A 20,402-nucleotide genomic window follows, 5' to 3' on the forward strand; every position below is an offset into this window, starting at 1 on the left:
ACCTTGAATTTTGGTGGAGTTATACATTATATCCCCTGTTTGAGATCCTAGTAATCTTGACAAAAACCAACTTTTGGACACAACTTTAAATGTACTGAAATTTGGTCTACTTCTTTCATAGTCATTCTCACATGTAGTGAGATGGGACATAGAGCCTTATCTCAAGTAAGGCGGGGCTCTTCATAAATCTTAAATACTATAGTTCTGAAGCTGATCTTAGCTTTTTAGACATCATTTTACAAAGCCTACATAAATTGTTGCTCAAGTTCACATGAATATTAGGTAACACAACATAATATCACATCTAAAACATGAATTAAAGAAAGGCTGAAAGCTTTTAACCTTTTGTAGAAAAGTAGCAAAGTATTTTTGTGTTTTACAATAAAAACTTCACACAGATTAGGCTCTCATTAACTTAAAAATACATTTAAATTGTATCTCAGTGTAAAAAGTAACATAGAACTTTATATATCTTATTGATAACAAGTCCAATTATAGAACACAAATGATATAAATAAATCTCCAACATGTTTTTCTTTTAAGCCTAAGATTACCATACCACTTTAGAACACCAGCTTGATACAATGCTCTTTTGAAGCTTCTACCTTACAGACTTGTATACCTGGAAGATATGAACATATTAATAGCACCATAATTACATTGATGATTTTATATTAACCAAGTTTAGCTTTTAAAGAAATAACATAGCACAATTCTCTAAAACAACAGCATTTGTTTAACCAGCTGTTTAATTTCTTTAAGATTACTTGCTCAAAAACTTACACTTATAACCAACTTACACAGACCTTCTTTATCACTTACTTAAACCCTCTTAATTACTTAATTACATAGACCCTCTTATCCAGAAACACATTTTCCCTCTATTAAATCCATATCTAGAACTTTCTAGTTTCTCTTTTCCGTCTGTTAACCTCCTTCTGTTCACAGTTTGAAACAATACTTGTAAATTTTTGAATTTAAGCAGATTTAACATTTTATTAGGGCCTTTTTTGAACACCTAGAAAAACTTATAAGCTTAATTTTAAAGACATCTTTACCTTTATCTGTTTATCCAATTTAAATTGAACCATTTGAATCACGTGAATCAAAGATATTTGGATCCATTTTTTTTTTACATTTTTCATGAGCGCTCTTCATCTGTCAATGGTCATATCACTGCATGATATATGGACATACACATACAGACATACAACACATAACACAAGTGCGCACACATATTAGGAACAATTTAGGCTAAAATTTAGCTAAAGTTATTTCCATACATTTAAGGCAGATTGGAATTTGGGACTCTGCATTGGTCCAAAGTAAAACAATGCCATCACACTTAACAGAGACACAGACAAAAAGACACACAAAGACATAGATTCCCTTTTCAGATTGTCAAAAAAAAAAAACCGAAAGTGTGTGCTGGTCCCAAGCCAACTGGGGTCTTCCCTTCAGACTGACGACCCCAGATTGGGAGATTAGTTACTGTCTGGGGAGTTTGGGTTCCACCATGCAGCTCCCGTTTGTTCTTGTGACTCAGGGAGAATGGAGGGAAGAGGGAGAGGAGCAGAAGGTTTGAGTGATAGGATCGTGGGGAAAGGGGTTGGAGTAGGGGCAGGGACCAGGAGAGGCTTCAGGGACAGAGGCGTGGAATGGCTTTGTCCCATAATGGGAGTTACTCAAACAGGGACACGGACAATACAAACACGACACAGACAAGGACAAACAGTAAACGTTTAACACGAGTACCTTAAAGGCAGACAGTAAACTCAATACGAGACAATGAACAAAACTAAGTAGCCGGCAGAACCTGATGGGTTGGCAGCAGAGTCACTGAATCACACCTGATGAGGGCACCTCTGTCCCTCCACCTGATGAGGGCACCTCCGTCCCTCCGTTTCCCGAGTCCTCCAAGGCGTCCCTTGGGGACGTGGCCTGTGGCTTCAGGACACGTCTGTCCACCACGGCCGGTGGGGAGCTCACGCTCTCCGCCGGCAGCCACTCTGCCAACCCTTAAACCGAAAACCAAAACCAAACTGAGCTGAGCGATCGCAAGAAAAAGGGAAAAGGCGCCTTACTTACCCCTAGAGGAGCCCGTTGGGGTCTCCTTGTCCGGTGCTGTGGGATTCCGGGCCAACGCACCAAATGTAAGGGTCCGGCGAACGTCAGAGGAAGAGACCACCAAGAGACCGACTCATGCAACAGCAAAAGGGGGTTTATTGAGGATCCAGCGCGCTGGGGCTCCATGCTCACTCAAGAAGGGAGAGCGGCCCAGAGCCCCGAGCAGGGGTTGAGCAGTACTTAAGTACACTTTTTGGGGAGGGCGGGGGCTTTGCATACATCAGAGCAAATCATCATGAGGCGCAGGAAAATCAAACAACAATTCTCAAACATGATTAGTACATTCATTGGCAGGAACAGGTCGGGCTGGAGTGATAGGTCAGTCCTAAGGAGGGGGATACATTCAAACTGATTGGTTTAGGCCCTGAGGTGCCTACGTGCTGAACTGCACTGGGTCTTAGCTGTTAAACAACTAAGTGGTCAGGGGGGATTATCTAATGGGCAGTCCCGGGAATTGTCCTAACAGCTACAGGAATTTCAGGCTTTTAGTGTAGCTTAGAAACTTAACAATACCTGGTCCTTTACATTTTAACTCAGGCTTTGTAGCTTAGAGACTTTACCCTTTCAACATAAAGAAATAAATAGCAAGGGCTAGAGCGACCCTGAAGGGGCGGGTGGCAGGAAAAGCTCGGAACAGCTGCCGGAGGTGACCCCGCAGCTGGACGAACCTTCCAGCTCCAGACAACCTGAGCCCAGGTTCCCACAGCTCAGTACAGCTATGAGGGCGGAGGTGAAGGTGACAGGGCAGAACCAGGAGCAATTTCTGCTCCTGGCCAAGTCGGCCAAGGGGGCAGCGCTGGCCAAACTCATCCACTAGGTGCTGGAGACCCCTGGTGTCTACGTGTTTGGGGAACTGCTGGATATGCCCAATGTTAGAGAGCTGGCTGAAAGTGACTTTGCTTCCACATTCCAGCTGCTCACAGTGTTTGCTTATGGAACATATGCCGACTACTTAGCTGAAGCCAGGAATCTTCCTCCACTCACTGAAGCTCAGAAGAATAAACTTTGACACCTCTCAGTTGTCACCCTGGCTGCTAAAGTGCATCCCATATGCAGTGTTGCTAGAAGCCCTTGCGGTAGCTAGAAGACCTGGTGATTGAGGCTGTATATGCTGATGTGCTTCGCGGCTCACTGGATCAACGCAATCAGCGTCTAGAGGTTGACTACAGCATTGGACGGGACATCCAGCTCCAAGACCTTAGTGCCATTGCCCGAACCATGCAGGAGTGGTGTGTGGGCTGTGAGGTTGTGCTGTCAGGTATGGAGGAGTAAGTGAGCCATGCCAACCAGCACAAGGAGCAGCAGCTGGGCCTAAAGCAGCAGATTGAAAGTGAGGTTGTCAACCTTAAAAAAAACCATTAAAGTTACAACAGCAGCAGCTGCTGCAGCCACATCTCAGGACCCCAAGCAACACCTGACTGAACTGAGGGACCCAGCTCCAGGCACCAACCAGCGCCAGCCCAGCAAGAAGGCCTCAAAAGGGAAGGGGCTCCGAGGGAGTGCCAAGATTTGGTCCAAGTCAAACTGAAGGGATTCATTATTTCTTTCCTGGGGATATGGGGCCCCAGCTGCCTGTCTACCTGCCCCTTAGGAATCCTCAGAGAGCCTTCCTGTGCCCCTGGCCAGCTGATAATCCTAGTTCATGACCTTTCACCTCCTGCACCCCAAAGCATAGATTACATCTTTTCTAGGGAAGAGGCCAGTACAGGTCATGTTTTTATTGGTACTTTTTGCTCTACTTGAATTTCCCATGTGTTCTATTGTTCCTTCTCCCTGTCATGCTCTCCTCTCTATTTCTTCAATAATTCAGCATCCGTCCCTGTTTATTACTTCTGTCATTGAGTAGGTGGGTAGTCCTGAAGGTTGCTCAGTCTCCAGCATAAGCCACGGGTGTTCCTTCTACCACCCTTTCCCTGCATGTCAAATACCTGATTCCTACTCCCTACCCGTGCCTATTGGCTAGCATCTGAAAAGTGAGGGCCCTACCAGAATTCTTACCATAAGAATATAGTCCCTGCCATTCTGGGAGTGACTGGACACTTTCATTCTAGAGTCCCAGCACACTACAGTTTCCTTTCCCCCATCTTCCCCTTGGATCCTGGAAATGCTGCTGCTTCAATGATTCTAGAGCCTAAGAAGGACAGCTGTTGAGATGTTGAGAAATGGTTCTTTCTTGGCTCTGACCATCTTGGGAAGCCCAATGGCAATCCTGGAAAGATTTATATCTCCTTTTGGAGTTTGGTGGGGAAGGGAATATAGATTGTATAAAAAAAGTATATATGCATATATCTATCTATAACAGAAATAAATCTGTAAGAAGTCTATCTACAAAAAAAAAAAAAAGAAATAAATAGCAAGAAGGTATTTGCAGGTAAATGGATGGAATTGGAGAAGATAATGCTAAGTGAAGTTGGACAATCCCCCCAAAACCAAATGCCGAATATTTTCTCTGATATAAGGAGGCTGATTCATAGTGGGGTAGGGAGGGGGAACATGGGAGGCATAGATGAACTCTAGATAGGGCAGAGGGGTGGGAGGGGCTGGGAGGGGGTAGGGGATTAGAAATGATGGTGGAATGTGATGGACATTCTTATCCAAAGTACATGTATGAGGACATGAATTGTTGTGAATATACTTTTTATACAAACAGAGATATGAAAAATCATGCTATATTTGTAATAAGAATTGTAATGCATTCTGCTGTCATATATAAATAAAAAATAATAAAAATAAATAAAAAAGAAGGCAGAAGAGGTAAACTTGACGGTCCTGATGTGTGGAGCTCTGACCTGCCTGCCTACTGGAGCAACTGGCATGGAGTTTACTCTTCACTTGAACCCCAACACCCCTGCCGATCTGTTGGATTCAATACCACCAAGACCTCCTCTGGGTGGACATTTATTTTCAATTCTAATAATAGTAAGGAAGGATAATGGGAAAGAGAAATTTTAAATTTCATTCAGAGATGAAATTATAGCATTTAATATAATATACTCGGGGATGTTGTGTGAATGCACTTTCTGCCACTGTAATAAACATCTGAGATAATCAACTTACGAAGAGAAAAGGTTTATTTTTATCTCATGGTTTTAGAAGTTTCATTTTGTGATTGATTGGCCCTATTGCTTTGGGGGCAAAAATCATGCTGTGGAAAAGCACATCATGACAAAGAGACCGTGGCAAGGAAAAATTGCTTTTTTATTACTGGAAAGAAAAAAGAAAAAGGCTGTGGAGACAGAGCCCTACTATCCCCTTCCAGGGCTCACCTCCAACAACCTGGAGATTTCCCACTAAGGTCCCATTTCTTAAAGGTTCCACCACTTCCCAATAGTGTCATGGGTTGGGGACCAAGTCTTTTGCACATGAGCCTTTCGGGGACATTTATACAAACTGTAGCATATTTCTTTATTATTTTCTTATTCATTTGTTTTGATATATAAAAAAATATCAGTTCATCTAAGTTGTGTATACTCTTCCTAAAATTGGGGAAGTAGATGTGAATTTCTCATTTAAATCTCAAAGTTCTGAAGTTAATTTGATGAATAAGTTACTCATTTATTTTCCAGTTTTGGGCAATTTTTACTGCTCTGGTTTCCTTAATTTGTACATGCAACTTAACGTGTTGCATGGGATTTATTTTGCTGCAGAAAGCTGGTTCTTATGCTAAAATGACCACACCAGAGATCATCTCCAGGAGAAGCATTGCATCACCTGGGTGCCTTTGTTGATGGGTCCAGAGTGTGGCTGGACAGGAGGAAGGGGAATGAATGAGATGGCAAGCAGAGAGGACTGGCCTGCACCCTGACACTTAGTGTGATAAGCAAGAGAAAAGTGAAGATGTGACAATAGGTAGAGGGATATGACCCGTCTTGCCATTGCCCACCCAAGAGAGTGAGCTGGTGAGCTGGAGCCACATCATGGAACAGAGAATGTCAGGTTAAATCTATTCCAGGTGGAACAGCACCTTGAGAGACGTGGGTCTGAGGGATAAGAGTGTGGGAAAAGGACTATATCCCGACCTCCCAAAGTCCTCCAGGCATGAGGACATGCTAGGCTAATTCTTGTGGGGCACGAAGACCATGATTAAGGAGGAAAATAAGGCCCCAACTGTACCCAGGTTTAAATCTCAACACTGCTCATCACATAGCCAAAGGGAACTCAAAGAAGTTTCCAAAAGGAAACTTGTGTTTCCTCCTTGATCAACACCAGGGTTGGCAGAGACCAGCTGGCCTCTTCAGATTTGGAAGCTCTTCAGAAAGGCAAAATGATTAAGGAGATAGCCAGGAGGGAAATTTCTGGGCTCAGGGTGGCCTCTCCATTCCTCTTTCTGACTTGACATCTCAAGTCTGTTGCTTTCTCAGCAGTCAGCTGAGAAGGCAATTAGAGATCAAGTCTGGGTAGAAAGATTTTGGATTTTTCTCTGAATTATGTGATGTGCCGGGAGGTAACATCTTGCCTGGAGCAGGCTGTCTCTGACTGGGGAGCCGTGCATTCCTGCTAAACCTGTTTCATGTGGAACAGAGGCACATGGAGAGACAATCTCCTAGGGGCTGATTGTGAATGTGGGCCTTGCTCTGATCAACGTTAACAGCAATCTGTCTTGGACATGCTTTTTAAAGTCTCTGAATCTGTTCCTTCATGTCAATGAGGGTCACTGGAGTAGACAATGTGTATAAATCTCAGTATAGGTCATGGTTCCGAAGAGTCCTTAAAAACTGTTAGCCTTTGTTCTCAAGGACCCTTAAGTTATTAAAATACATAAATGTGCTTGACAGAATGCCTGGCTTGGGTATGCATTCAAGTGGTGATTTCCCTGGTACGTGGAGGTTTGCATTTGTTTTTAATATTTTTCTTTGTCTTTGCCCAATGAGGAACGTGTCACCAGCAGACAGCCGAGTGTCACAGGAATGACACTTGTCCTCTTTCTCTTGCTTTCCTTTCCTACTTGGGTGCCGTCATTCCTTCCAGCCAATGAACATGATTTGTCAGGAAGACAAAAACAAAAGAATAGACAGAAGCCCAAGGTTTACTTCAGAAAAATAAAAAGAATTTTTTATTATTCTGACTTTTTTTTTTTTTGTAACAATAAATGGTTCACAAAAACTCAGTAAGTATCTATGGATGGATTTGGTCCAGTAAGGCCTTAGAGAAGGACACAATCTTTCACAATCCCCCTAAGTACAAATCAACCACTATATGAGTGACAGGGAAGAGGGCTAGGAAAAGAGGGTGCCATATGATTTCTCAGAGGAAACATCCAGAAGGTCAAATGATTTACAGCATCTAATTTAATTAACTCAAGTAAAATTAAGAAAGGTTTCCGAGTATGGTTAGTGGAGGGTGAAGGGACCCATAGGAGAGAAGACTTTGGGGGGTTGCAGGGACAGTCCCCTGGATCCCCATCTCCCCACACCTCTCAATGTTTCTTGCTGGATCACTCCAAGTCCCTGATGTATTCCTGGACCCAGGCTTCATTGGGATGGGCACAGACCTGACGGCCTTTTTTGGTGACAAAGCTATGGAGAGGGGAGAAGTATTAGAGACTGAGTGAGGACATTCCTGATCACTTGGGGCTCCTTCCTCTTCATTCCCACTTGCAGATTGAGGCTGGTATACTTTATATCAAGAAATAATCCCCCAAATATCAGGGGCCCCCTAGTCTTCCCTGAGTGATGCATGGAATTTCTTTCTGCTGTCTCCTTCTCTCTTTTTTTCCCTCCATTTCTGGGAAGGTCTTCTTTGCCTCCCTGCAGGTCCCAGCCCATGTCAACAAACAGCCCAGCAGCCCCCCTCTGTGTCCTGCATGCACACTAGCCCCCAATGGGCTCCTTCTGTTCCTAGGTCCACTCCTGCAGGCAGCCCCCACCCTCACTGTCCTGTGTCACCCCGGGAGGGGCTGGGCAGGAGGACTGGTACTTACATGATACTCGGCGAGGAGCATGCGCTGCTGGTCTCATAATAGAAAACCACGAGTTTGCGGGGGATCTTTCGGGAGATGTAGGCAAAGCAGCAGGAGGACGGTTCCTGGCTCCTATCTGAGGGGATAAGGAGTTACTGAGAACAGACAAGCTGCAGAGGGTCAGGAAGAAGTTGAGTGAGTGCATTGCGCAGAGTTGAGGCTTAGGGGAAAAGGAAACTAGAAATAATTTGGCTTTGTGTTTCTTTGTTTCTTATTGATTTCTTTAGTCTTTGGTTTTGGTCTCTTCATTTTGTTCTTTATCTTTCTCTACAGGAAACTGGATTTTCCAGTCTACTCCCTTCTCCTGAGATTCTCTAAATAGTCTATTCCCTTCTCCTAACTCTCTTTGGGAAAATTACCAGGGATTGAACTCAGAGGGGTTTAATAATCCCTGAGCCACATCCCCAGCCCTTTTTAAGATCTTGCTGAGTTCTTAGGGCCTCCCTAAGTTACTGAGGCTGGCTTTGAATTCTCGATCCTCCTGCCTCAGGTACCAAGATGGATTATAGGTGTGCACCCACCATGGCCTGGCTGAAATTTATTTTCCTAATCTATGAAATCATAAAGTAGCTGAGAAAAGTAGGCAGGTCCTGTAAGTTATCTAAGGGGTTAAACTCTTGGGGACCACTGAGGTAATTCTAAGACTTACTAGCACCAACGGGAACTAAATAGACCTTGATTCTAGGTTATGCTAAAAAGCCAATAAGTTACACTTCAATGATCTCTTCTAAAAATGGGGTAAAAACCTCTTCCAACTCCTATCCTCCAGCCCAGATCAATAGACCACTTTTGGACCCTCTTGAAGAAAACAACTGTGTTATTTTGAAGCCCTTCCATGTTCTCTAGTTTCACAGGGAGTCCTTGAGCCACAGCACTTGGACAGTGTGGTCCGACTTCTGGGCAGGGAGCACCCATTAAAAGAAGATGGACAACAGACTCACCTTCTGCACAGAGGGTCGAGGTGCAGAGGAGGACAAACAGGGCAGCCACAAGGACCTTCATGACGCTAGACCTGCAGAGGAGGCACCCAGAGCTGGGATGGGGACTCTCTACTGGGACTGCTCTCCAGGATCTGAGCTGTCCCCTTCTCTTTTATAGGCAGCCCTGGACCATGGAAACAAAGAAATTTCACGTGCCTTCACCAGAAATTTTAAATAGATTGGTATCATGTGAGCGGTCCACCCTGGGTTGCCTATGGATATCAGAGTGATTCATAAGAGTTGTTCAGTGGCTCTTTTGATTGGGGTGCTTATGAGGAAGTTGGGTCTACCGAAGGGTGACCAGGAGCTGGCATCACCCAGGAAATCATGCTGAGCTGTTTCCTCTTCATATGACAGATATCTCTCTGAAGTGAGTGGTCACTGCCTCCTTTGGTGGGGTAGAATGCTTTGATGGATTTCCCAAATTTTTTTTTTTTGGTACCAGGAATTGAACTCAGGGGCACTTAACCACTGAGCCACATCCCCAGCCCTATTTTGTATTTTATTTAGAGACTGAGTCTCACTGAGTTGCCTAGCACCTCCTTTTTTTGCTGAGGCTGGCTTTGAACATGCGATTCTCCTATCTCAGCCTCCTGAGCTGCTGGGATTACAGATGTGTGCCACAGCACCTGTTCACAATTGTTCTTTTTCATTTTTATTTTCTTTTGAGATGGGGGTCTTACCATATTTCCCAGGCTGTTCTCAAACTCCTCAGACTCAGTTCAAGTGATCCTTCCACCTCAGCCTCCTGAGTAGCTGGGACCACCCCCATCACACCCAGCTTCACAATTGATCTTGATTTTAATGTGGTCAAATGCATCAATCTTTTCTATATGGTTAGGGCTTTTGTGATCTGATGAGAAATCTTTCTCTATCCCAAGGCAATAAAGATATCTTCCTATGCTAACTTGGGAAGCTTTATTGTTTTAGCATTGGTGCTTAAATTTACAATTGATCTATTTGGTTTTTATATTTGGTGGGAAGAAGGATTCAAGATTTATTTTTTGTCATAAGAGTACAAAATGAACTTAGTATCTTTTATTGTAAAGACCATATTAATCAGAGTTCTGCAGAAAGTCCCAATTAATATGAAGTTTGGGAGCTGGCTCATAGGATCATGAAGGCCCACAGGTCCCAAGAACTGCAGGGTGAGTTGGCAAGCTGGAGTTGATTAGTCCCAGTTTGAGTCCAAAGAAACTGAGAATGAGCAAGCTCCAGACCAAGGAAAACCAGTGTTTTAATTTGACTTCATGCCCCAGTTTGAAAGCCATCAGGCAAGAGGAATTCGCCCTCAGAGGCAGAAGGGTCAGCCTTTTTGTTCTATCCAGACCTTCAACCGACTGAATGAGGTCCACCAACATTAGAGAGGACAATCTGCTTTATTCAGATTACTGATTTAAATGTCAATCTCATTCAAAAATGCCCTCACAGAAACACCTAGAATAATGTCTCATCTAATGTCCAGGTATTTGTGACCCTGTTAAGTTGATGCATAAAATTAACCATTGTGACCCTCATTTCCCTGTGGCTTGGCAGTGCTGCCTTGGATCCGTATACATGTGGTCTGGTTTTGGACTTTGTTTCTGTTCCATTGGTTTATCCTCCATCCTCTCGCCAGTGCCAAATTTTATGAATGGGAGAAATCTCTAGAGGCAGTAGACAACATGCTCCTGCTTCGTTCTTCAACAGCGTGTTGGATAACCTTGACCTTTTGCCTTTCTGTATAAATTTTAAAATCAGTTTCTCAATTACCTAAACAACTATTCAGCCCAGAATATTTTCCAGTTTCCATCACAATATAGTCTTTGTCTCATATTTTCTAGTTTTGTTGTTGTTGTTTTTTAGGACGTGGTCAAATATAGCAAATGCTTTATGTGCTTTTGAAAGAATGTTTATCCTGAACTTCATAAACAAATGCTGTATATGTTCACTTATTAAAATTTTACAATTTTGGTGTTCAAATACTCTATATTCTTACTAAGTTAGGGTCTGCTTATTTCATTGGTTACCAAGAAAAATGTGTTAAATTTTTCCACTATAATCACGATTTTTTTCTATTTCATCTTTTAGCCCTCAATTTTCTTTATATATTTTGAGGCTGTTTCATTAGAAGTGCACAAATTTAGAACTGTTACAAATTTCTGGTAGGTTGAGCTTTTTGTTGTTCCCAACTACCTCTTCATTTTTGAAATATTTTTTCTTTTACTTTTTTGGTTAGTATTAACATAAGTTACTTTTTCTACCTCTTTAATCTTTCACAATTCTTATATTTAAGGAGTATCTCTTTAAATAGCATACAGTTGATATCTTTAAAAATTTTTGTTTTTATTTTTTTTATGAAGTTTCTAGGACACCAAGCAATCCCTTTTTTTGAGAGAGAGAGAGAGAGAAAGAGAGAGAGAGAGAGAGAGAGAGAGAGAATTTCAATATTTATTTTTCAGTTTTCGGCGGACACAACATCTTTATTTGTATGTGGTGCTGAGGATTGAACCAGGGCCGCATGCATGCCAGGTGAGCGCGCTACCGCTTGAGCCACATCCCCAGCCCCATAAAAATTTTTATGTTTTTAAATTTCAGTATTTAATCTTTTTACATTCAATTACTGATATACTTACATCTAATCTTACTATTTACTTTAAATTTGACCAGCCTGTCATATATTTCTTTTCTCTTTTAATAATCTTCTTTTGAGTTGATTGAGGTTTTTTTCCCATTTCCATGATGTATTTATACATATTCATCCTGTACTTATATGTTTCTTTACTACTGTTTACTCTACAGATTAAGAAACCTAAATTTAATACCGTATAATGTAATATAATGCTATTGTCAGTTCCCACACAATGTAATAACCTTGGGACATGCTATATAGTACTTCTGACTTCTATGCTATTTTGATATGTTTGCATTCTATATAAATTTTAAATCCAAACTGGGCACAATGGTATGTGCTGATAGCCCCAGCTACTGGGGGTAGGGTACTGAGGCTGAGACATGTGGGTCCCTTGGCAACATAATAAGGGTCTATGTAAAAAAATAAAATAAGCCAGGTGCAGTGGCCTGCACTGGTAATCCCAGCCGCTCGGGAGGCTGAGGCATGAGGATTGTAAGTTCAAAGCCAGCCTCAGCAACTCAGCAACTTCCTAAGCAGCTTAGTGAGACTCTGTCTCAAAATAAAAAAAATTGAGAAGTGTTGGGGTCGTGGCCCAGTGGTTAAGCAGGTGTAGGTTCAATCCTTGAAAACAAAACAAAACGAAACAAAACAAAAAAAAAAAGAAAGAAAAAAAAAACCCAAAAAACCAAAACCTATATTATATATTTTATTACTCAATAGTCAATGTGTATTTGGTTTTCACTATATATTTATTCACCTCTGTTGCACTTAAACCCTTTGTATTGAAAAACCAGCCTCTATCTCAGAGCAAAACCTGTCCAAGGAAGGGACATCACCTTTGTCCTTGGAAAAACCCACAGAGCACTCCTAGGCACATTCCCACCCTGCTAAGTTGTTTATCTACAAATAACAGGAGAGATCTGCTGCGCCAGGTGTCCCTGACTCAGTCAGGCTAGGTGGGGATCCATAGCAGCCCCCTAGTAGCCACCAATCAGCATGAGACAGGGAAATACCTGGGATGCCAGTGGTTTATGGTGGTTGATAACAAGTTGGGAAACCATGTAGTTCAGCACGTACACCCCTCTTGGCTCAAACCAATCAGTTCAAACGAATACCCCTTTTGTACTGACCAATCACCCCTACCCAACTTGTTCCCGCCAGTGAATGTGCTAATCATGTTTTAGAGTTGTTATTTGATTTCCCCGCGGTGTGTGATGATTTGCTATGATGTATGTGAAGTCCCTGCCCTCTCCAAAGAATGTATAAAACTGCTGCAAACCCTGGGCTCGGGGCCTCTCAGTGTCACCAGTTGCTGTGTGTGTGCGCGGAGGACCGAGCTAGCTCGCAATAAGCACCTCTTTGCTGCTTACATCGATCTTGGGTCTCTGGTGGTCTTTGGGGGTCCCAAATTCGAGCATAACAGTATCTCCCCGCTCCATCTGAATTCTCTTTCTTCTGCCTGAAGGGATCCTTTCATGTTCTTTACTGTGAGTCTTTTGATGGTGAAGTCTCCAGTTTTTGATTGCCTGGAAATGTTTATTGTACCTTAACTTTTGAAGGCTATTTTCCTTCTATACGAGCATTATTTATTTTAAGCTCTTCAGGAACAATCATTACTCTGGCCTCCAGCGTCCGTTTTTCTGTTGGAAGACACGCTTTTTCATGGAAGGTCATTTGTCTCTCTCTCTCTCTCTTTTTTTTTCCTTTGCTTTTGAGACTTTTCTTCTTAGCTTTGGTTTTCAGCACTGTGAACACCTAGTGAGGTTTCTTCCTATCTGGTTTTATGTTCATCCTGTCATCTCTGATGTCTTTTTCCAGTCACTGGAGGTTGGACTGCTCTGATTGAGCTCTGGCTGATGCAGAACAGGAGGAAGAGACAAAGGCACCCAGCAAAGAAATTCTCAGTCCTCCAGGGCCTCTCTGTTCCTTCCTCTCCCACGTGAAGCTTGAAACCATCTGTATTTCCCCCCAGCCTTCATATTCCATGGGGGACTTCTGGGGCAGCCTCTTCTCTGTCACTTTCTTGCCTTGATCCTTTTTGCACTGGGAAACTCCTCTGGTTCCCTGAAGGCCTCAAACCAGGTCAGAAAGCACTTCTGTGGCCTCTCCCTGGGTTCAACATCCTTGCTGGGACTCTGCAGGATGGCTCCCACCCTCCTCGCTGTGTGTATCTGTCCTCTCTCCATGTCCCATGGCTGGCCTCCTCCACAGGCCCCGTCTCTCTGCAGATGGGAGGACCACCACTGACTTATACCAGGGTAGGAATGCTGGCTGCTGGTGTCATGATGATCATCAACATATGGACAGCGGGTCTGGAGCAGGCAGGCGGTGGGGTCAGTTCCAACAGTGGGGGAATAGGCATGCAGAGCCTGAGCAAAGCTGTCAACTCCTTCCTTCCTCTGAGGGGGCCAGCAAGAAGTTGGAGAGATCACCTCTCAGGGTTGCAGAGCTGAGCACAAAAAGAACAAAAGAAGCCCGGCATTTGTTCTTGGCCTTGAGTGTTTGTTTTAAATCTCCGCCTCAGTAGTCTCAGGTTCCCTCACTGGGAATACAGCTATTGGAAGAGCTGGTCCTTGCTCCCTCTCTTTTGGAGGGGAACTTTCCAGAAAGAGGCCACCCTCTGTGAATCACCCTAAGGGCGGAGCTTCTTGGGAGAACTGAGGGGAACCCACCCCTTGCTCACAGCGGGAACCAACTGCACCTGGAGTTTGCATCTCGTTCATGACTGAGTTAGGCCATGGTTTTCCCAACTAAAGATGGGTCCTAGCCCTCCTTTGCCTTTCAGATCCAGTGCCGCAGTCTGGCTGGGCACAAATAACCGAGCTGCCACAAAGCCTTGTAGATTCAAACAGCAACTCTTTATTCTCCAACTCTCACCGGCACTCCACACACCACCCAGGAACACACTCCCTCCACCAGGCTCCGTCCAATCTCTCCAAACCCCCCCTCCCCCCCCCAAAGAACTTATGGGAACTCCAAAGTAGTAGGCGCCCTATTGCCCGACAGTAAAGGTCAAATATACAATACAATCAATCCAGCATCACAGCAATTATATATAGCTTAACTCAAATCATCATCTCAATGGTTCTCTGGTGTCACCTTACAACCATTCCCTCTGGCAAATGCCAGGCATCATTCTGACTGGGCTGTGGCTCTCAACAATCCAGGAATTAAGATTGATCAAAATCTTGGGCTGGGGTTGTGGCTCAGTGGTAGAGCGCTTGCCTAGCATGTGTGAGGCACTGGGTTGGATTCTCAGCACCACATAGAAATAAGTAAATAAAATAAAGGTCCATCAACAACTAATAAAAACATTTTAAAAAAATCCTTGGGAAATAGTCCAGAATGTTCTGAAGGCTTTTGTGAGGTTCTTTGCTTTCACTCAGAGAATACTAAGGCACAGGAATTAAATGACATGGCTTAGCCACCTCTCCAGAGCACTAAGAAACAGCTCTAGATTAAAGGAAGGATGAGGGTTGAGAGGGCCTCATGGTCCAGAAGAGACTTGTGAGCTGAGGGCCACCATGGGATGGTCCATAAGGGCAGCCACGGAGGCCTGTGGGGTGTGTGGGCAAGCAGAGGAGGGAGGGCAAAGCCAAGAACACTGCTGCCTGCATCCTTCTGGGGTTCAAGCCACACCCCCACCCCTTTAGGCAGCTCCAGACCATGAGGTGTTGGAAGCTGGTGAGGAGCAGAAGGAGTTGGCTGGTGCCTAGAGTCTTGCTCTGAGTTCATCATTCTGGGGTGCTATGGGTCCCCTAGGGGATCAGGATGCACAAGAAGAGCCCAATTGCTCACTTGTTGGGGCTGATTATATGGAAACACTTTTGACAGTGAGAGGAGGTGAGATGTTAGTGTTAGGGCCACAAGAACATGGAGAAATGTGTAGGTTCACACTGCCTCCCACAGACCTGGGCTCCTCTGGCCACACAGGGTGATGTAGATAGTGATGCCACAGCATCCTGGCGGGGAGACAAGTCATACTCAAACCACACCCTGGGAGCAAAGGACCATGACATCATGTGGACTGGAGTGTTTCTAAGAAAAATGTTAATCAGTGAGTGAGAGGTGAGGAGCTGGTGCCCAGGCTACAGTCATGACAAGAGTGATGAGCTCAGCCTTGGAACCACTGATTCAGCAACAGCCACACTTCCTTACCCGCGGCCACCGCCAGCCCACACCGGTTCTAGACAGGAATGTGCGTTAGATGTGGGACGTCTCTAGAGACCAGAAGCCATAAGGGTCCTTGTTTTTTTGACCCAGGAAGTCGACAGCTAGGAAAATATCCTCTGGAAAGAACTTAATTCACGGAGAAAGTTTTATTTATAAAGTACAGTTGGTATAGTTTATTTATGACAATTAAATATTGGAACCAGTCCAAATGTGCCACAATAGAGCATGATAATATTCATGTACTAAGCAGACAGTTGGGTCAATTAGGCAACTCCTAAAGTCACTAGAATTATTTGAAAGCGTCTTCTACTGTTAATTACAAACAAGAAAATGCCGAGTTCCATCTAGATAGAGACAATGGTAATCCTTGTCTCCTCATCACACAGTAAAATGTGAAAAACAAGCAAGCAGACAGAACTATCATGAGCCAAGAAAAAGCTGCACTGGAGAGAAACAAATCAGCTGGCCACAGGGGTGCTTGCCAGTAATCCCAGTGACTCAAGAGCCTGGGAAAGGAGGATCACAAATTCAAGGCCAACCTTGGCAACTTATTCAGACTGTGTCTCAAAATCAAATAAAAAGGGCTGCTGGGGATGTAGTTCAGTGGTAGGGCATCCCTGGGTTCAATGTACCGCAATTTAAAAAGAAGAAGAAAGAAACAAATTTAAAATGTTATCAGGGGTTAGGCTTGAATAATAGAGTTTTTCCTACCTTTGAGGAAAAAAAAAAATTCTGATTATGCTGCAGAATTTGTTATGTAGGAGGGTGAGAATGTAGAGAAAAATCCCCACATTCTGAACCTGCATTTGCCGTGGAGTGTATCCAGATTTTACATACCAAATTAGTTTTTATTCTTCTCTGTGTTTTGCACATTTTTAAAATTAGCTCTTACTAACTTTGAAGAAAATCTATACTAAAGCATGTAAAAAACAACTTGAATCGAAAGCTCCAGTAGCATCACTCCTTCCGTATTTCTGAGGCCCTCTCCTGTGTCTGTGAGGAGACTTTGTGGAGGTGCGATGCCTTCTCAGCAGCACCCATCTTGTGACCCTGAGATGACAAACCTGTAAAAGAAAAGTCAACAAAATGATGGACGAAGGGGAGATGTTTCAAGAAACTCAGTCCTTGACGACACTATGGAATTCCAGCAACCCAGGGAAGGCCCATTTTAACTTTAACTAAAGACAGGAAATATTTCAGGATTTTTAAGAAACGAAGACTTTCCTTTTAAATGTCTCTCCCTTCTCAATTTTAAGGGCTAATTATTACTACAAGAAGTAAATATCCCACAACTTCTTTAATGCTAGGCCACCTTTTTAATTGCTACAGGTAAGCTGTGGCCAGCACCGTGGTGCATACCACTTTCTTCACCTTTGTGTTTATATCCCTGGGATAGATCCCTGCAGAGCCCTTCTGATGGGAGGGTAACAGACTCTGAGGTTTATCTCTCTCAGGAGCCCCAGTCAACCCAGCCAACCCAGGGAGTGGCATCTTGGGAGGCTCACGAAGCCTGATCAACCAGCCAGTATCTGAAAGCCAGCCTAATTCTCACCCTTGGTGGCTGAGGCTTCCCTAATTCTGCTGTCTCCCTCCAGGGCATGGTTCCACCTTATGCTTCTCAGGAAGTGAGAAGCTGTCTTCATCTCCTTACCATCCATGCCATGGGATAGCTGGCCAGGAGGGGCAAGGCTGGGCTCTGGGAGAAAGGCTTTGCAGACTGCGGCTCTCGTGAGAAGGCGCCAGCTCGCTTGGTCTCAGCTGACACCAGCTTCTCACCTCCTCTCACTGTGGAAACCATTTCCCCATTGAGGAAGGGACTGAGCCACTCGTGCAAATTGCTTGAGCCCTGTGGTGACCCCCAGCCCTGCCAGCTCATGCAACATGCAGCACAGCACCAACACCATGGTTAAAAGATCCCCCTTGACCTCCCCAGATGTTACACTTCCAATGCCCCAGGCTGCCTATAAAGAGAGGAGAAGCCTCAGACCCCACAAGGGAGCAGCAGCCTCCAGTCCTCCTGCCCCATCTCTTCTCGGCCAGCACTTGAGCCCAATCTGCAGCCCAGCATCATGGAGATCCCCGTGGCCGTCCTCGCTGTCTTGTTCTTCACTGAGGCCCTCTCCTCCCTGACCTGCTCAGCCTCCCGTGAGTCTGTCTTTTGCTCTGTGTTCTAACTCTTTGACCAAGGGCTGGACGGCAATGTCAAAGTCTGTGCCTGAGGCCCTCCAAGCAGGGCATGCCAGAAGAATTTTGAGGCTCCTGCCCAGAGAATTTAGCTTCCTAAGGGGTTTTGGTGACTCGATTCTAGAGGACAGAGAGAGACAGCATCTCATTTTATGGATTGGAAAGTGGAGGCCCAACTGGGATTTTGACAGACGTAGTTTATTAAAAAAAAAAAAAATACTGAATTTACTGTAGAGAGACATAAAGTCCCCAAACTAAGGTAAATAAATAAAAGAAATACCAACTTCCTTCTGGGTCCCTCTGTCCCCCCATCCCCACCTCAAGCATGCTAGCCCTCGCTTAGGGGAAGGCCAGGAGAGGCTGGTCGGCCTCTCCTTCTGAACAGGCACTTGGGGTCTTTCTGTCCTGTCCCTCACAGTGGGTGCTGACACCCCCACCGCCTGCTGCTTCTTCTACATCTCCCGGAAGATTCCGCGCAAATTTGTAGATGACTATTATGAGACCAGCAGCCAGTGCTCCAAACCGGCGGTCATGTAAGGGCCAGGTCTCCTGGCCACCCCTGGAGAGGGAGGCTGGCGGGCTGGGTGAGGTCCCATGGGAGTGCTCTGCTCCGAAGGCCCGTCGGGTGCAGGAGTCCAGGAGGTGCCTGGGGGGTTTTCAGACCGGGACTGGGGCCCACAGAGCCCTGGGCAGTGGGAAGAGGGGGAGGAGTGACAGCAGGAAGGGGCTTTCTGAGCAAACCCTCATGAGACATTTGGGGAGGGTTCGGGAACCCCAAGGTTCTAGGGAAACTGTCTGGTCAGGCCCCGAGGTGTCTGGGCAGAGAAGGATGCAGGGGCCCTGGGAGTCCCCTGCTGGAGTCCTCAGTATCCCCTCCTTCCACTCTTCTCCACAGCTTCCAGACCAAGAGAGGCCGGCAGGTCTGTGCTGACCCCAGCGAGGCGTGGGTTCGAGCCTACATCACCGACCTGGAACTGAACTCCTGAGTGGCCTGGAGGAAGCGGGGAGGCAGCACATCTGTGGGTGGACGGGGGAGCAAACACCTGAGCCAGGGCTGTGACCCCGCAGTTCTGGAGGCCACCCGTTCTGTGGGTCCTACCCTCATGCCCAGCCTCACTCTGGGGCCCTTCTTACATTTTAGTGTATGTATTTCATTTAATTCTTGTAATCAATCTCGTTAAAAATTATATTATGCAATGCATGTTTTCTCTGACAGCCAGTGACTTCCTCTTCACCACCCTCCCCCCTTTTCCTTTCAACTCTTCTCACACATAATACACAGAGCAGCCAGTGTGATTAGCTGTACCAGAGAAATTATGCCCATAGAGATCTCAAACAACAGGCGCTTACTGAATGATTTTGTCCAGCGTGGCTTACAAATGATTGAAGGCACTTGTGATAGTTTTATGGATTTTGTTTGCTCAACTAATCAGAAACACAGATGGACACAGACCCTGGAAGAAGAGTAGCGAAATATGAAAAGAGGCAGACAACCCAGAAACGGGGCAGAGCAGTACTGCAGATATACCAGGTGCTCCCTGGAGATACTCTCCTGAAAAGTTGAACCAGACACTCTTATTTTATAAACCAGATCATAAGTGATTTGATCTAGGAATATTTTGTGCCAAGACAATACCCACTGATGCACATAAGTTCATTTTCTCATTCATGCTTTCTTCTGTGTGATGGCTGACATTTCTTGAAAGCTTACCGAGTTCTGGGTTCTGTCCTAAGTGCTCCCTTAGGTTAGTAGCAAGTCTAGTGACCCTGCCTGTGGAAGAGCAAAGACCTGGCAGGTGGCTGAGAGCCTTGGTCAGATTCCGTGCTCACTGCTCAGCTTTGGGGGAGAATGTTCTTTCTCCATATCCATCTTTGAATTGAGGGTTGGGGGCTTGGGTGGCCAGCATTAGACAATAAAAATACAGATTGAATCTTTTTCTTTCTTGGTATATCTTAATACAATATTTGTGACATACAAATAATTGTTTGTTGTTGACCAGAAACTCAAATTTCACTGGATGTCTGGTTGTATCTGGCAACCCTCCTTAGAGTGAATGTGTCTTACAAAGGTGACTATTCCCTGTACTAGGTGGGAGTCCAAGGATTGGCTTAAATTGAATTCACCAGTAGAATCACTTGGAGGAGCTTTTAAAAACTTCAATGTCAGGGCCTTACCTCCAAAGCTACAAATTTATTGGATTTGGGAGAGGACTGGCATCTGTGATTTAAAAACTTCCCAGGTGATATTAATGCCAGCCAAGTTTGAGAACCACTGATAAGGTATAGCCACAGGCTGTTTGGGGCCTGCCTGGGGATTTCAGAGATAATGGAATTTCTTTGGATTTTTTTTTTTTTTTGTACTGGA

The 20,402-nt window shown here is 44.7% G+C and overlaps 2 protein-coding genes and 1 pseudogene across 2 annotated transcripts; 2 read left to right on the plus strand and 1 right to left on the minus strand.

The window, feature by feature from the left end:
- The first annotated feature begins 2,845 nt into the window (after window positions 1-2,845).
- Window positions 2,846-3,860, plus strand: LOC114082715 (COP9 signalosome complex subunit 7a pseudogene; annotated as a pseudogene).
- Window positions 3,861-7,204: 3,344 nt separating this feature from the next.
- Window positions 7,205-9,262, minus strand: LOC114082717 (C-C motif chemokine 3-like). The gene is made up of 3 exons (XM_027923824.2): window positions 9,028-9,262; window positions 8,048-8,162; window positions 7,205-7,643 (listed from the first exon to the last, which is right to left on the minus strand). Exons 1-3 carry the CDS (start codon window positions 9,086-9,088, stop codon window positions 7,562-7,564), a joined length of 258 nt encoding a protein of 85 aa, XP_027779625.2. The 5' UTR covers window positions 9,089-9,262; the 3' UTR covers window positions 7,205-7,561.
- Window positions 9,263-17,726: 8,464 nt separating this feature from the next.
- Window positions 17,727-19,972, plus strand: LOC114082708 (C-C motif chemokine 3-like). Its single transcript, XM_027923811.3, has 3 exons — window positions 17,727-17,998; window positions 18,456-18,570; window positions 18,933-19,972. The coding sequence occupies exons 1-3, from the start codon at window positions 17,923-17,925 to the stop codon at window positions 19,021-19,023; spliced, it is 282 nt and encodes a 93-aa protein (XP_027779612.2). The 5' UTR covers window positions 17,727-17,922; the 3' UTR covers window positions 19,024-19,972.
- Window positions 19,973-20,402: the final 430 nt, after the last annotated feature.

This window comes from Marmota flaviventris, chromosome 17 (genome assembly GCF_047511675.1).
Source record: "Marmota flaviventris isolate mMarFla1 chromosome 17, mMarFla1.hap1, whole genome shotgun sequence".
NCBI classification, from domain to species: domain Eukaryota; kingdom Metazoa; phylum Chordata; class Mammalia; order Rodentia; family Sciuridae; genus Marmota; species Marmota flaviventris.